The following is a 17,527-nucleotide window of genomic DNA, read 5'->3' as shown; positions in this document are numbered from 1 at the left end:
ATTAACTTGAAGTGGGTTTCCATATCTGGTAACCAAATTCCACCCCCAACTATGTTTGAGGTCAACATAGGCCAAACGGTCAACCTAGCCCAAATTTCTAAAATCCTCAATTTTCATCTGATTAACTTGAAATGTGAAGAGGACTTGCATATATGGGCACTGAATTCAACCACCAAGTATTTTTGTGGTCAACATCGGCCAAATTTCTAAAATCCTCAATTTTCATCTGATTGACTTGAAATTTTAAGAGGAGTTGCATACCAGGTCACTGAATTCAACCACCAATTATTTTTGAGGTCATCATAGGCCAACAACTTATTTTATGGATTTCGCAAGTACCGTGCTATGCATGACATACACTACATGGGCAAAAGTATGCGTACACCCATTCTAATTAGTGGATTCGGCTGTTTCAGCCACACCCATTGCTGACAGGTATATTTAATCAGGCACACAGCTGTGAAATCTCCATCGACAAACATTGGCAGTAGAATGGGCCATACTGAAGAGCTCAGTGACTTTAAATGTGACACCGTCATAGGATGCCACCTTTCCAACAAGTCAGTTCGTCAAATTTCTGCCCTGTTAGAGCTGCCACGGTCAACTGTAAGTGCTATTATTATGAAGTGGAAACATCTCGGAGCAACAACAGCTCAGCCGTGAAGTGGTAGGCCACACTGGCTGACAGAACGGGACAGCCGAGTGCCGAAGCACTTAAAAGTCGTCTGTCCTCGGTTGCAACACTCACTACCAAGTTCCAAACTGCCTGTGGAAGCAACGTCAGCACAACAACTGTTCGTCGGGAGCTTCATGAAATGGGTTTCCATGGCCGAGCAGCCGCACACAGGTCTAAGATCACCACGCGCAATGCCAAGCATCAGCTGGAGTGGTGTAAAGCCTGCCGCCATTGGACTCTGGAGCAGTGGAAACGCTTTCTCTGGAGTGATGAATCACACTTCAACATCTGGCAGTCTGACGGATGAATCTGGGTTTGGCGGATGCCAGGAGAACGCTACCTGTCCGAATGCATAGAGCCAACTGTAAAGTTTGGTGGAGGAGGAATAATGGTCTGGGGCTGCTTTTCATGGTTTGGGCGAGGCCCCTTTGTTCCAGTGAAGGGAAATCTTTATGCTACAACATACAATGACATTCCAGACGATTGTGTGCTTCCAACTTTTTGGCAACAGTTTGGGGAAGGGCCCTTTCCTGTTTCAGCATGACAATGCGCCCGTGCACAAAGCGAAGTCCATACAGAAATAGATTGTCAAGATCGGTGTGAAAGAACTTGACTGGCCTGCACAGAGCCTTGACCTCAACCACATCGAACACCTTTGGGATGAATTAGAATGCCGACTGCGAGCCAGGCCTAATCGCTCAACATCAGTGCCCGACCTCACTCATGCTCCTGTGGCTGAATGGAAGCAAATCCCCGCTGCAATGTTCCAACATCTTGTGGAATGGCTTTTTTTCTTCTTTCTTTTTTGTATACAAGATCGAGGCTCGTGAAAGGGCTAACATTAATCTCACAAAACGTCAAACCGACACATAAAACATATAATAAGGGCAGCGGTAGACAAGATGGGGAGAGAGGGGGAAGGACACAAACACAACATTTGAGAGCAGGGTCATCGAGAGATCTGTGGGAGGGTGAGGGCTTGGGGGGGAGGTGGGAGAGTTATAAAACATATGGACACTGCAAGGACTTCCAGGAAAGAAGTTGGAATTTCAAAAAAAGTGGATCTGGGGTGAATTAGCGGGGGTAGAAAAGATCAAGGTTTTGGATGGGGGAAGATAAGAGATGGTGGTGAACAGCTGTTTTAAAGACCTGGAGGGAGGTGTGGGATTGAAGGGAGTGGGGGAGATTGTTCCAGAGGTGGGAGAAAAGAGGAATGAAAGAGTGAAGGTGAGCAGAGAGCCTGGATTTTGGCAGTTTAACCATAAGAGGGTTGCTGGCAGATCTTGTGCGACCTGTCGGAATATTTGGGGGACAGAGTACAGAGAGAGCTGGGGGAGCAACGCTGGGGAGGAGTCAGTAGAAGACAGAAAGACCACCAAACCTGCCTGCGGTGAGTGAGTGAAAGGCCCTCGGAGTTAGCTTCATCACTGGAGATTCCAATGATTCTGAAAGCTTTGGTTTCAACAGCGTGAAGCCAAGCTAGGTGTGATGCAGGAGCACCGGCCCAGAGGGGAGAACAGTATTCCATGGACCTGCAGATGAAAGCCTTGTTTGTGGTGAGGAGCTCAGGTGTGCCAAGGAAGGACTTCGCACGACGGAGGATGCCCAGTCGGCGACTGGCTTTGGAGGCCAGCTTGGAAATGTGGTTTTCCCAGGAAAGATCATGGCAGATAGTGAGACCCAAATGCTTGAGTGACAGAACTTCTTGGAGAGGATTGTTGAGAAAGTAGATGGGAGGGTTGTCCAGTCGGTCTTTTCGGAGAGACATAGTAAGAAAGCCTTCCCAGAAGTTTGGAGGCTGTTATAGCAGCAAAGGGAGGACCAACTCCATATTAATGCCCATGATTTTGGAATGAGATGTTCGACGAGCACATATGGGTATGATGTTTGGGTGTCCACATACTTTTGGTCACGTTGTGTATTTCTTGTTTATTTGTTTGTCCAGGCGATATCTCAACCGTCCTTTGAGCCTGGAAGCTGAAATTTTGGCACACTCGTGATAATGAGCATGTGCTTTGGCAAAAACGATATTTTTTGTTTTTTGATTCATAAATCAATATTGATAAGTTACTTGATTATTATCGATTAATTAAGTACTTCTTTATTTTTCTTTCTCATCTGGGCAATATCTCAGGCACCTTTTGAGCTAGGAAGCTGATATTTGGACATGACAATGACCAAGTGATTTGGCTGTAAAGGGTATTTAAAATTTATTGATTCATCAATTGATCGATTAATTATTTAATTATTCCATTGATGACTTAATAAAAAAATTTTATGTTACAGATTCGGATGAAATGGTGGTTTAGGTATTCTAATAGATAAATGATCAAGAAATTATTTTACGATTATTATTTATTGATTTTAGTTGTGCAATTAATCAATTAATTATTGTACACCTGTCCCTCCCAATACCGTCTGTGCTGCATGGCGGCTGGAGGATGTTATTTATTTATTTGGCATGGGGGTGGTGTACTTAGAGAATTTATCTCTGCTTGTTTTTGCTTTTTTTTTGCTTTTGCCATGGTCTGGAGTGCTGTGAAGTGATCCCTGACTCATAGATGATCAGCTGAACAGACCAAGGAGGTTCTCATGTAGCCTAAGTGCCTTTTTTGGAGAAGATACTCCAACTTTTTAGTTTTGTACATAGACAATGGGACGACATTTTTTCCATGCCATTCCTACATGGACAATACCAGCACACTCTCTGATAGAGGAATTGTTGGAACAAAACAACAAAAAAACATTTTCTACTTTCTTGCACTATGTGGCATTGGTGGCCGACATTAGCACATTCTGGGTGGACAAATAGACAAACAGACAGACAAACGGACCCAGATGCAGTACCCTCTCCTTTAACGAGGGTAAAAACAGGCCTACCTGCAGCAGATGCAGCTTTCTGTTTCTTGTTTTCAACCAAATCCTGTTTCTGCTTCATTGAATCAGTAGAATACTCTACTTGTAGCATTTTCGATGAAAACCAGCATCGCTTGGCACAGCAATATTCAGTGGACGAGTAGCGGTCATGACAATGTGGCCATGATCTTGCACGAAGCATTTCGCTATTTCAGCCTGAATCGGATCTTCACCAAAACCCCAAAATGTTCGAGCTTCATATGCAGATTAAGTTGGAAAGCTTGATTTCATTATTTTATCTCACCTCTAAAAGGGTTTCCAAGTTTGGCCAGGCATGGATGGCACCATGAGACGAAATCATATGAACAGATGGACTGTCGTCCATTATAACGCATCTATTATACATAAATAGGGTATGGAGGGGTGGGGAGGGACGACATTGGAAATGTCAGCATTGAGAAAAGGACAGAAGGGAAGGGGATAGGAATGGAGATGTCTCTTGGTGTTTGTATAGGTTGGGTGGAAGTAAATTGGAGAAAATAAGAGAATGTATGAAGGAAGGAGAAGGAAATGAGGTGAGCGGGTTCAGGAGAGAATGTGAGAAAGATGAGGAGGATATAGGAGCATCGGGATAGAATAGAAGGGAAGGAGCAGAGAAAGGAGATGAGGTAAAGAGAGAGAGGAAAAAACAACCAAACAACGTTGGAATGAACTACACCACAAAACAACACCGCAATGCTTTTATGGATTGTCAGCACGGCATCTTGACTTTTTTCGTCTCGATCCCACAACAAATAAAATACGCAATTACACCAACCCACACTAAAATGTACATCTTCATACAATTGTTACTATTGCTACCTATGACCAAAATGTCAAGATGTGATGGCAATCTGTAAAAGGATTATGGTTTTGTATTGTGGTGTCATTCATACCTTGTTATTGGGTTATTTTAATTTATTGGGTTCTTTTTTGGGGATTCTCTCCCTCCATGTTTTTTCTTTTATTTTATGTTTTCTGACTTGTGTTATTAAATTCGCATGAGAGAGATGCTGGGGCTGGCAGGAAGGATAGCTTAGAGATGCGCACCCTCCCCTCCAAGCTGTCTCACCTGGGTGTGAATGTTTGGTCGGTTATTAACGGTCACCCCAGTGTTTTGCCTGCAGGGCAGTTCATTATTGTGTGTGTCGTCCCTCGGATGGAGTTAAACTGGGTGTCCCATTCGTCAGCATTAGTTGGTCAAGGTTAGAGATCCCATGGTGTTCTTTGTGAAGAGTAGGTGAGATATTGTCAGCAACCTGACAAAATTCCAAATTTATGCTCCCACCTATAAGGGGCACTGCATCAGCTGCCTGCAGATGATGCTACCTGCAGTCACGTGCTACATATAGAAGAAGAAAGATGCAACCAATTGAGCTATCATGTTGGTGCCATTGTCCGTTGTCTCAGTGAGAACAAAATCTGGAATATTGTGGACGTTCACCATGTTATAAATGCATTAATCATGAAGTGCCGCCAATTCAATTTCAGGAACCTGGACTTCTCGAGAGGCCACCAAAGTGTCGTTGGCGATCGGGACGGGCTGCAGAGTCGTGTGCGAGCTGCTCGCATTGTGAGTTCTGCTCGTCGCATATCGGAAAGCTGCCCAGAGTGAGTTCCGTCCAGCTGAATAATTGAATTGCAAATTGTCAAATTTTGGAAAATATATGTATGCATTTGGTTGTGCATGGAATCTTTGTTCACTTTTTTCAAAAACTTTTCATGAATGTGAAAAATCAATTGCATTATTGGGAAACTTGTAATGGAGTTGCCATTTATTGTCTGGCAGCTTGTTGCAGTGTTTTGTGGAAGATAGCTGTGCTGTGTTCCGCACTGGCATTCTGGAGCCATCGATAAGTGATGCATTGTCTGCTGATGTGCTGGGCCATCCAATGAGTGAAGAGGTGGGGAGCTGGTTGGAGACTTGCACGGATGTTCCTGCAGTTGGCTTGCAATCTAGTGTTTGCCGAGGAGTTTGTAGTAGTGCAGCAGATATCCGGGACAAAATTGAAACCTCAGAAATTTCCAGAGGTCTGTCAGTCACTTTCAAGGTAGGTTTGTTTGTTTATATAAACTAAAACATCTACCTATCAAAATCCCCCAATATGAAAAACTCTCTTTTGAAATGTCACACTGGTTCCAGCGAGGTATAACACATTTGTATCGGCTTTTCACCTTTTGGATAATATAACGTTATATGTATTTATATTCACATAATGCTGACGATGTCCCTTGGTTGTTCTGGGAGGAAACGACTGTATACAACATTTCAAATTAAATCAACAATCAGACTTTGTGGCATAATGGTTCGAGCATCCATCCTGTAAGTCTGGGAGGTTGGTGGTCTTATTTCCAACCCAGCCAAGTTGTACCAAAAACCCTAAAAATGGTAAGTGTTGCTGACTTTCTTGACGCTTAGCATTTAAAAAGGACAGCGCACGGATAAATCATATCGATTTGCATAAATGGGGAAGAAGAATTTCCTCCTCAAATGCACTGCTGAGTACAGAGAAAGGTGATATCTTTAGATGGTGTTGCTTGTTCCCAGAGCACTCTGGGAAGTTGCCCAATCTCGGTGATGTCTATTGGCCTGAGGAAACTTGCTCTGAAGCGGGTGAAATGTCACATTAGACCAGGTCTGCTCTTGCTTATTTGCTCGAATTTGAGGAGTAGAACTAGTTTTTTTTACTTTCTGGTTGGAAACGCCTTCTTTCTTTAATAAAAATAAATTACAAAAATTATACATACGAGCGTGACTCGGCGCGCTCCGCGCGCGCCTCACCACATGTCGTTTCAGAGGGGTAGGCATCTTTGACCATTTCGGTGTCTTTTGGAGTTCATGGTGTTTTGGGTCTTCAGGGCCATTTGTCTCTTCAGGGTCTTTTGGATCATCTGGGCCTTTAAGGGTATTTTGGGTCTTTGGTGTGTTTTGGGTCTTCAGGGTCTTTTGGGGCTTTGGTGTCTTCAGAGGCTTTTGGGTCTTAAGGTTGTTTTGGTTCTTCTTGGTATTTAATGGTATTTGGATCTTTTTGGGCCTTCGGGGTGTTTTGGGCCTTCGGGGTGTTTTGGGCCTTCGGGGTGTTTTGGGTCTTCGGGGTGTTTTGAGCCTTCGGGGTGTTTTGGGCCTTCGGGGTGTTTTGGGCCTTCGGGGTGTTTTGGGCCTTCGGGGTGTTTTGGGCCTTCGGGGTGTTTTGGGCCTTCGGGGTGTTTTGGGCCTTCGGGGTGTTTTGGGCCTTCGGGGTGTTTTGGGCCTTCGGGGTGTTTTGGGCCTTCGGGGTGTTTTGGGCCTTCGGGGTGTTTTGGGCCTTCGGGGTGTTTTGGGCCTTCGGGGTGTTTTGGGCCTTCGGGGTGTTTTGGGCCTTCGGGGTGTTTTGGGCCTTCGGGGTGTTTTGGGCCTTCGGGGTGTTTTGGGCCTTCGGGGTGTTTTGGGCCTTCGGGGTGTTTTGGGCCTTCGGGGTGTTTTGGGCCTTCGGGGTGTTTTGGGCCTTCGGGGTGTTTTGGGCCTTCGGGGTGTTTTGGGCCTTCGGGGTGTTTTGGGCCTTCGGGGTGTTTTGGGCCTTCGGGGTGTTTTGGGCCTTCGGGGTGTTTTGGGCCTTCGGGGTGTTTTGGGCCTTCGGGGTGTTTTGGGCCTTCGGGGTGTTTTGGGCCTTCGGGGTGTTTTGGGCCTTCGGGGTGTTTTGGGCCTTCGGGGTGTTTTGGGCCTTCGGGGTGTTTTGGGCCTTCGGGGTGTTTTGGGCCTTCGGGGTGTTTTGGGCCTTCGGGGTGTTTTGGGCCTTCGGGGTGTTTTGGGCCTTCGGGGTGTTTTGGGCCTTCGGGGTGTTTTGGGCCTTCGGGGTGTTTTGGGCCTTCGGGGTGTTTTGGGCCTTCGGGGTGTTTTGGGCCTTCGGGGTGTTTTGGGCCTTCGGGGTGTTTTGGGCCTTCGGGGTGTTTTGGGCCTTCGGGGTGTTTTGGGCCTTCGGGGTGTTTTGGGCCTTCGGGGTGTTTTGGGCCTTCGGGGTGTTTTGGGCCTTCGGGGTGTTTTGGGCCATCGGGGTGTTTTGGGCCTTCGGGGTGTTTTGGGCCTTCGGGGTGTTTTGGGCCTTCGGGGTGTTTTGGGCCTTCGGGGTGTTTTGGGCCTTCGGGGTGTTTTGGGCCTTCGGGGTGTTTTGGGCCTTCAGGGTGTCTTGGTGGTCTGAAGGGTCTTGGGGGAATTAAAGGGTCATCAAAGGTCTGAGGGGCTCAGCAGTCTTAACGCAAGAGGGATAATTAAGAGGGTGGTAAATTTATTTGAAGCAGAAGAAGAAGACGTTTTCATCGCATCTATACATACATACATACATACATACATACATACATACATACATACATACATGTAATGTAAATAAACATAAATGTAAATTTCGCATGTGGAAAAAGTAAGTACACCCCCACATTTATCATTACTTCAAATACCTAAAATTAGGATCAGGTACACCAGCTCAGGTGCAAATGATTACAACCTCGTCAGAGAGGATCTTGGAGGAACCTGTCTTATTTAAACCTCAGACATTTATTTTGGTTTGATCTTTGTTGTTGAAGTGTGCGGCATCACCATGCCGAGATCAAAAGAGCTCTCCGAGGCCTTCAGAAAGAAGGTAAAAGATGCCTACGAGTCTGTGAAGGGATTTAAAAAGATCTCCAAACAATTTGAAATCAATCATTCGACTGTCTGGAAGATCATCTACAAGTGGAGAAGATTCCAAACAACTGCGAACTTGTTCAGGCCAGGCCGCCCCGGCAAGTTCAGCCCGAGAGCAGACCGCAAGATGCTGAAAGAAGTCTCTAAGAACCCCAGAATGGCATCACGGGACCTGCAGGTAGCTCTTGCCACTGTTGACGTCAAAGTGCACGAGTCTACCATTAGAAAGAGGCTGCACAAATTTGATCTACACGAGAGGTGTGCCAGGAGGAAACCTTTGCTGTCCAGAAAGAACATCAGGTCAAGACTAAAGTTTGCCAATGAACACCGAGGCAAAGCCCAGCACTTCTGGAACAATGTGCTCTGGACAGATGAGTCAAAGGTAGAGCTATTTGGCCACAGTACCAGAAGACATGTTTGGCGAAAACCAAAGACAGCATTTGACCACAAGAACCTGATACCAACTGCAAAGCATGGTGGTGGAAATATTATGGTTTGGGGCAGCTTTGCTGCATCAGGGCCTGGTCAGCTCACCATCATAGAATCCACTATGAATTCTTCATTCTACCAGAGGGTGCTTGAGGATAATGTGAGGCCATCTGTCGGAAAGTTGAAGCTCAACCGAAGGTGGACCTTGCAACATGACAATGACCCTAAACATACCAGTAAATCCACCAAGGAATGGCTGAAAAGAAAGAAATGGAGGGTTCTGGAATGGCCAAGTCAAAGCCGGGATCTTAATCCCATAGAGATTTTGTGGGGGGATTTGAAATGAGCTGTTGTTAGCTCGTCAGCAGTCAGCCCCAAGTTTCAACGGAAGTTCAAGTTATATATATATATTTATATATATATATATATATATATATATATATACACAAAGAATTAAGTTAAGCACCCCCCCCGTTTTTTTACAACCTCGCACATTACAAGTTTGTTGTCGTCAAAACAGTGTAATATACCGATGATATAGCTATATTTTCTGGAGAAGTGATATTATGGTCACATAAAAACATAACAATCATGCCGTTTTCAATATTTTATTCTGAATAATTTAAGGTGAAAATTTTTGGGAATTTTAGGCATATTTTCACCTCAATTTAAGTATGGAGCTATAGGTCCATCACGGACAGTGTGGATGACGTTTATGTTTTCTAACGTACAGTCATTGTTCTGAGAAGACCTCTAGCGATCTTTGCGTCAATAACGTGTGTAGGACCCACGTGATCGGATCACTGACTCAACCAATCACTTTTTTTCACTTTGATCACTCAATTTCATCAATGGATAATTGCTAATGTCATACCAATCATTATTTGATCTCACATACCTTAGAATATATGCCAATGTATACATATACACAAAGAATATATATTAGGGGGTGCTTACCTTAATTCGTTGTGTAGGGGTGCTTAACTTAATTCTTTGTGTATATATATATATATATATATATATATATATATATATATATATATATATATATATATATATATATATATATATATATATATATATATAACTTCCGTTGAACTTGGGGCTGACTCAGAAGAAGACCTTTGTTGGTCGAAAGCTTGTCGACAATTAAAGATCGACGTCCTGAAGCTACGTCCGCGTCTTATTTAATCTAACGATTATATATATATATATATATATATATATATATATATATATATATATATATATATATATATAATATATATATATATATATAATATATATATATATATATAATATATATATATATATATATATATATATATATATATATATATATATATATATATATATATATATATATATATATTGTTACAGACACGACTTTGATGTTAAGGTGGGCCGAGCGGAATGGCCGTCGTGTCCGCACAAATTACCCGATTGTACTCGAACGTTGACGAAGCCGCGCCACGCTGGCTCAATAAGGAAAAAGAAGACACACGGCTGAATTATAATGACAGACACCAGGGATACGGTTCTCAAGACCTCCGGAGGAGATTATATTCGTGCGGAAGGTCAGATTACAGGGACGAGAGGTACAACATAGAAAGACAAGCACTTAGACACAATCTTATATTATTCCCCAACAGACGACAGGCAAACGGGACAACGGCTGACTCACACGGGGATTGGTGGCCAGGAAAGGCAGATAGCGATGGCTCCAGGTGCACCTGGGCTCGGGGCAGGATCAACACGGTTCGGTCCAGAGATGCGGGGAGGTCTCGTCGCAGCGCTCAAAGGTGACGTTCTTTCTCAGGCGGGTCTTTCTCAGGCCTCTCCAAACTCAGGCGCATCTGTTTCAGCGCTCACAGGTCCTTCTTTCTCCAGCTGGGGGCGCATCTCTCGTCACGTCCGCTAAGTCGCCACGTATATCCGGCGGGGAGTGACACGCCCTCGGCTCGTTAACTCCGCCCCAGATGGAATCGGTCCGCCCTTCTGATTGGGTGCGGGGGGGGTTACCAGGCTCCGCCCTTGACGAGGAGCTGACAGCCAGCCCCTCTGGTAACCCCGTGGAGCGCGTGGTCAATGGCGCTAATCGAGCCGGTGTGAGGACGCATCCTCCCCCGCGCCCCCGCGCCGCCGCGCCGCCCCCATCCCCTCCGTTGCTGCAGCCATAGTTGGTTGGGGAAGAAGATGGAAGGAGGTATGGGAAGATGGAAGGAGGTATGGGAAAGGTCCTAAACTCACTACTGATGCCATATAATCACATTCTGGTGCAACGAAGAGTCATAATTAATGGAGACGAGGCCTTAACTGACATAGACTAAGAATAACTAGGAAGATGTCCGAAAGTTGTCTACGTGTGGTGCGGTGGACCTGGGCACGACATTTAATGGGGGAATAAGGGGAAGGTCGGCTCTACTGATTGTTATTTACATGCAATGGGACTAGGGAATGGGGGATTGGGGAAAGTTGGGGAGTATTGGAGAAAATAGGGGAATATTTACAAGCGGATATGGAGGCCAAATTCCATATTCGCAACATTGCACCCTTCTCTACCCTCGGGGCGTCCCGACCCGATAAATTTTTACCTACTTTAGTGTGGCATGCAATGTAGTTCCCTCTACTATTAACTCTACCCTGAGTGCGACAGTTTTACAGATATTCACGAATGAGTAAATATGTCCCCCTGCAACGTTGCACCCTTCTCCTCACAGAAACACACCCACAGGATAACCGAATCCGGAAAGAATTCTCAAACTACACATACAGCCGGTAGGGAGCATTATTTACAAGACTACGCTGCTATTTACACTACGATCCAGGACCTGTTTTTGGAGGAACACATGCAGATGTTATGCATAGAGAGAGCGCGCTTGCCAACATCGATACACCAACCCACGAGTGCTCTGTGGCCGACGGCCTTTAATAACGTGCAGAGCACCCTTTCCCAGCATCAAAAGCACCACCCCACCACCAATCGGTGCAGTCACCATTGTTCATTGGAATAAAAATAAATTCGACAACCCCTAACCCTGCAGGTGTCTCTTGCTCTTCTTGTGGTGCACTTGGTGTTAACTAAAAGTGGTTCACCTGTATGGCATAGGTGCCACGTTGACCCATAGGTCCATCCCCGGGTGGTGCTTGGCCGCAAACGAACTGCGGTCCATTGTGGGTGGCCACAAACATTGCGGTCCATATGGTGTATCGATCCCGGCAGCAAACAGCGAAAGTGCAGGCCCACAACTGCGCAGCCAGCACCTCTCTCTCCTCTCTCTCTACCCCAAAGCCAGATCCTCGGAGGTGGGAGACAAAAGAAGCAGACAAGTGAGTAAGGTGGTAAGGGCGCAAAAGTGCACGCAATGTAAGGTGATGCACACTGGGGGCACATGGGAACCAGGTGAGACAGGTACGTTCCTATCGTACGCCCCCCCCCCCCACCAGGTAACCTACATGGCCCCTCCCTTACCCCTTACTGTATCCACAAAACACAACACTACCCATAAACATCTACTTTACAAATCAACAAACATCCCTACTGTCTTCCCCGTTCCTCCCATAAACCAAATTCGTCTTCTCTCCCTCCTAACCAATCAAATTTGCCATTTTCAACTCTCATCAAAATTTGCCATCTCCAACTGCACATCAAAATTTGCCATTACCAATTCATCATCAGTCCCTCCTAGGGAGGGAGAGATGGAATCACCCCAATGTCTCATCCACGTCGTGATGCGTCTCACAAATCCACACAGCGATTCATCTCCTGCAACAAAACAAAGAAAACACAGGTGTGGAGTCATCATCATCACCACAGGTAAGTGGCTGCGTATGGTGCGACAGGTTCATCAATCCTAACTATTTCCTAAATGACTTTAACAACTTTACACTACCCGGGGTCTTTCTCCGGCCAAACCATTGGCCCTCTTACACTATGGGTTCTAAAAACCAATTCCCATTGGCCAAACTGTGGTGCTCTTCAATTTGGGGTCTCACTCCCCCGATTCATCTCCCGGTGCCCTCGTACAATTTCTGGGCTGCGACGTGTACCTCTCCCAGTGGGTCTACCCACCTGCACACCTCCACCACTGCAGTTGCCTCCGAGCTTACCTGCTCCTTACCCTAACCTAACTACCAGGGGAAGGCCCTCTGGCACTCTCCCCACTCGGTGCCCTCTCTGGCACTGGGCTACCCGGGTCCATCCTCCGGATCCTCGGGCCCCATCCACAACTCTACCGGCTCCCAGAGCCCACCTGCGGCCTCACCTGGCCGACATCCTCACAGTGGTGGAGTGCCCAACCAACTACACACACTAACAGGCTACACGCCCCGCCATTTCCACAACACTAATGCACCCATTCACAACACCATTCTGCAACCGCACCACAAATGCCAATATCCAACCACAACTTACCTATACACTCTACCTAACACTTACACTACCCGCCCCGGGTATTCGTGAAAGGGGTCCACTCTTCCCCCATCCACACCTTCGCACCATGCACACCACTCCGTACCACTTACTCCAACTCTCTCCACACACCTGTACTTGCACACCTGTGCTCTCACACTTGGTGCCACCTGCACCCTTCTCTCCCCAAGCGCATTCGCGCTGATCCACACACTCACTACTCATACACTGCTCCACACACCTGTCCAATTGCACACCTGTGCAATCACACCTGTTCAATTCTCACACACACACGGCATCATCTCAGCTAACTACTCCCTTCTGAAACTTGCGCTTCCCAGTCGTCCCTTTAAACTATTGCGCTCCCTCGTCATTATCATCCATACTAATCTACCTGCGTCCCCACTACAGGTATCAGTCACTAACTAAACTTAACGTCACCTAAGGTCATCTTCTCTAGATCCCTACACACAATATCCTAACCCACCCGGGCTAGTTTTCACTGCCATACACCCCATAAGCTATTGCTCCTTTGCCCCACCCATGGGAAGGGTGGCAGGGATGCCACCCTCTCCCACCGGGCCTATCGCTCCTCAATCCCCCAGTCCTCTGGCACTAATAAGCCCCCCTTATTCAGAGGTACTGGGTCCCGCCTCGGCATCTAAAGCCGAGGCAATCCACGGGGGCGCCTGCTCGCCGGTGTAAGGTCTTATCCGGTCGGCGTGGACGATCCGAGGGAGGGCTCGTGGCCCCATTTTGATCTTAAAGACCACGTCACAGATTTGCGACAGGACGACTCCTGGGCCTTGCCAGGGGGAGGTGAGTTTTGGGCACCTTCCCTTCCGCCTCCGGGGATTAAAGAACCAAATCTTCATCCCCGGAGCGTATTGACTCCCCTGGCTCCGGTCGTCGTACCTGCGCTTCATCTTTTCCCCCGCCAGATGGAGTTGGCGGCGGGCGAAGGCATGGACTAGCTCCATGCCTTCCTCTAGGTGACGTGCGTACCCCTCCCTCGGCGGGTTAACCACTGTGTCTGGCACGGGACCGCATAGCAAGTCGGCGGGAGCCCGTAACTCCCGCCCATACATAAGCAACGCTGGACTGCATGCGGTGGCCCCGTGCTGGCTGGTTCGGTAGGCCATGAGCAAATAAGGGAGATGTTCGTCCCAGTCATCCTGACGGGTGGTGGTGAACAGTGCCAGTTGTTGGATTAAAGTTCGGTTGAATCTTTCCACCATCCCGTCAGATTGAGGTCTTAAAGGCGTTGTCCTGGTTTTTCGAATTGACAGGAGACTGCACACATCTTTTAGTAATTTGCTCTCAAAATTTCGTCCCTGGTCGGTGTGCAACTCCTGTGGAATCCCATGCCGGCACACAAATCCTTCCACGAAGGCCTGCGCTACCACCCCTGCTTCTTGGTTGGGGAGGGCGTAGGCCTCCGGCCACTTGGTGAAGTAGTCCATCACAACGAGGATATACTTATTACCTTGGCGGGTGCGGGGCAGCGGTCCTAGAATATCCATAGCCACCCGCTCAAGGGGGGCCCCCACCTGATGTAATTGAAGGGGGGCCCTCATCCTCCGTGCTGGTCCCTTTTTGGCAGAACAGGCGTCGCATCTCCGACACCAGTCCTGTATGTCGCGCCCCATATTCACCCAATAGAACCTCCGGCGGACCCGAGATATTGTCTTTGTCCTGCCCAAATGGCCGCCGGAGCGGGTACCATGCACCTGTTGCAATATGACGTTCTTGAATTTGTCAGGGACTATCACCAGCCAGGAAGTTCTATCAGAGGGAACCTCCACCCACTTGCGATACAAGATGTTGCCTTTCAATTCCAGGGTCTGCCACTGAGCCCAATATGCCTTTGTCTGCGCCCCGAGGGGGGTGACCTCTTCCCCCTTTGGTCTTTGCCCCAATTTGACCCATTGGAACACCGGCCCCAGAACAGGATCCTCCTGCTGGGCCGTGCTCCAAGCCAACTCTCCAAATTCCTCGTCCGCGGTTAGTGGCAAAATTGGCCCTCTCACCCGGGTTGCCCGGACGACGAGAATCGGGGCGGAATCGCCCAATTGCTCCCTCTCCTCGTGTCTCGCACAAAATTTACAGTTTTCCCCCAGACAAGGACGCCGAGAGAGTGCGTCCGCATTACCATGGGCCTTCCCGGCCCTATGGGCCACATCAAAATCGTACTGCTGCAACTTTTCCAACCACCTTGCAATTTGGCCCTCCGGTTCCTTGAACCGAAGGAGCCATTGCAAGGAGGAATGGTCAGTTCTAACCAAAAATTTCCGCCCGTACAAGTACGGGTGGAAATGGTTCATGGCAGCCAGCATAGCCAATAACTCTTTGCGAGTGACACAATAATTTCGCTCGGGCCTACTTAAGGCCCGACTATAATAACCAATCACTCTCTCCACGCCCTCCTGTGTCTGAGACAAAACTGCGCCCAATCCTTCCTGGCTCGCATCCGTGTCCAGGGTAAATGCCCCGTCGCTAGTGGGGTAAGCTAGAAGGGGTGCGGATGTCAGACACCCCTTCAATTTTTGGAAGGCCTCGTGGCACTCCCGTGTCCAATTAAATCGCGTCCCCTTCTCCGTAAGCCGGTGGAGGGGACGGGCCAACTCCGCAAATTTCGCCACAAAGCGCCGGTAGTAGGAGCAGAGTCCCAAAAATCCCCGCACCTCTTTGATGGTACGTGGTGCGGGCCACTCCTCTACCGCTTTAATTTTGTCTGGGTCCGTTTTTACCCCCTCGCGGCCGATCACGTGACCTAGATAGGCCACCTCTCTTGCAAACAAAGTGCACTTACTCGGGTTCAGCTTCAACCCTGCCTGTCTGAGGCACCCGAACACCTGGTCCAAATTAGCTACTGCCTGGGGGAACGTTTGGGCATGTACCAGGACGTCATCCAGGTACACCAGGCATGATTGCCATGGCATGCCGCCTAGTACATGCTCCATCAATCTTTCAAAGGTGGCGGGGGCGTTACACAAACCAAACGGCATCACAGTAAACTGATACAGTCCCTTACCTGTGGAAAATGCCGTTTTCTCCTTCCCTGCCCTATCCATCTCCACCTGCCAATACCCACTCTTGAGGTCCAAAGTTGTGAACCAATTTGAGCCCGCAACGGCATCGAGGGTGTCATCAATCCTTGGCAGGGGATATGAGTCCTTGAGTGTCACGTTGTTTAGCTGGCGATAGTCCACGCAGAACCGCGTGGTCCCATCCTTCTTTTTGACCAGCACAACAGGTGACATCCAAGGACTTCCCGAGGGCTCGATCACACCTGCGTCGAGCATTTTTGCAACCTGCTCGTCAGCTTCCGCCCTCTTGCTCCAAGGGAGCCGTCGGGCGGCCTGACGAATAGGCCGGGCCTCACCGGTGTGGATCTGATGTTTCACCAGGCCCGTACGTCCAATATCCTCGGTGGACAGGGAGAAGAGGTCCAAATGGGACCCAACCAGTTTGTGTAAGGCCTCCCTCTGGGTACCTCCCAACTCTACGCTACTACGATTTACCATCTCGCAAATGGGATCGGGCCAATTCCTACTTGTTATTGAAGGCTCCCCCCGGGGTCGGCTCGGCTGGACGTTCTCGCCCCTCACTGTCGCGACTTCCTCAACTGGGGTGCAGCCAGCTACCCTCGTGCCCCTTACTATAGTGCGTGGTTCTGTACTCACATTTACTACTCGGACGGCCACTACCGGCCCGTCCGTTTTTACAAGGGTGCGGCCCACGATTAAACCCGGTATGGACTGCGCTGCCACCGGTTCGACCAGGCCGCAGGACTCCTGCCATGTTGGGCGAGCCGCCCACTGGGCCGGCACTATCGCCTCGGCCCTGGGGGGGATGGTCACGGCCTCGGAAGCCTCCAGCTCCGCTCTCTCGGCCGTGCTCACTCCCCCTAACGGCAGCTCTTCTACTCCCACCTGCAGGATCCCCCGGCACAAGTCGATTTTACAACCGCTGGCAGTCAACAGGTCCAACCCTATTAAACATGGGTCGCACACCTCCGCCACCCAAACATCTATCTCCCTCCTTACCGACCCTAACTTGAGGGTCACAGAACCACGCCCTATGATCGGGGCCGTTACCCCGGTAGCAAGCTGCAAACTATAATTTTGCAGGCGCTGGATCTTATCCCAGCCACCTGCGCTCGAATCAAGGACCACAGGGCTGATGATCGTGGCGCTAGCTCCTGTGTCCACTACGGCGTCTACCCCCACGCCGGCAATTTTGCATCTAATTGTCAGGCTACCGGTTCCAATTTGGCCACAATAAATGACCTGTCGCGTCAATGAGGGCTCTCCTCCATCCTCTGTTGCCGAACACCGCCCTACGTGCCCGACACCTTCTAGTTTCCCGGGGTCTGGCGGGGGGGGGTGTCTGGGGTCGGCTAACCCGCTCCTCCCTGGGCGGAGTTGAGGACCTCAACCGCCGGGGATCATCCCGG

General features: G+C 48.5%; 1 protein-coding gene across 13 annotated transcripts in view; it reads left to right on the top strand.

Moving 5' to 3' along the window:
• SMG7 (SMG7 nonsense mediated mRNA decay factor) overlaps nucleotides 1-17,527 on the top strand; it is a 396,971-nt gene that overhangs the window by 151,964 nt on the left and 227,480 nt on the right. For 9 of the 13 annotated variants that reach the window (XM_068109493.2, XM_078774989.1, XM_068109494.2 and 6 more), the window contains exons 13-14: nucleotides 5,063-5,182; nucleotides 5,361-5,622. In XM_068109493.2, the coding sequence (XP_067965594.2) occupies nucleotides 5,063-5,182; nucleotides 5,361-5,622 (382 nt within the window). The remainder of the gene's footprint in view (nucleotides 1-5,062; nucleotides 5,183-5,360; nucleotides 5,623-17,527) is intronic. The other 4 variants (XM_068109497.2, XM_068109496.2, XM_078774992.1 and 1 more) reach the window with 1 other exon arrangement.

The sequence above is a fragment of the Myxine glutinosa genome, chromosome 3 (assembly GCF_964187855.1).
Source record: "Myxine glutinosa chromosome 3, kmMyxGlut1.1, whole genome shotgun sequence".
NCBI classification, from domain to species: Eukaryota; Metazoa; Chordata; class Myxini; order Myxiniformes; family Myxinidae; genus Myxine; species Myxine glutinosa.
The sequence above is the reverse complement of the archived record's forward strand: the minus strand, read 5'-3'. Positions and strand labels throughout refer to the sequence as shown.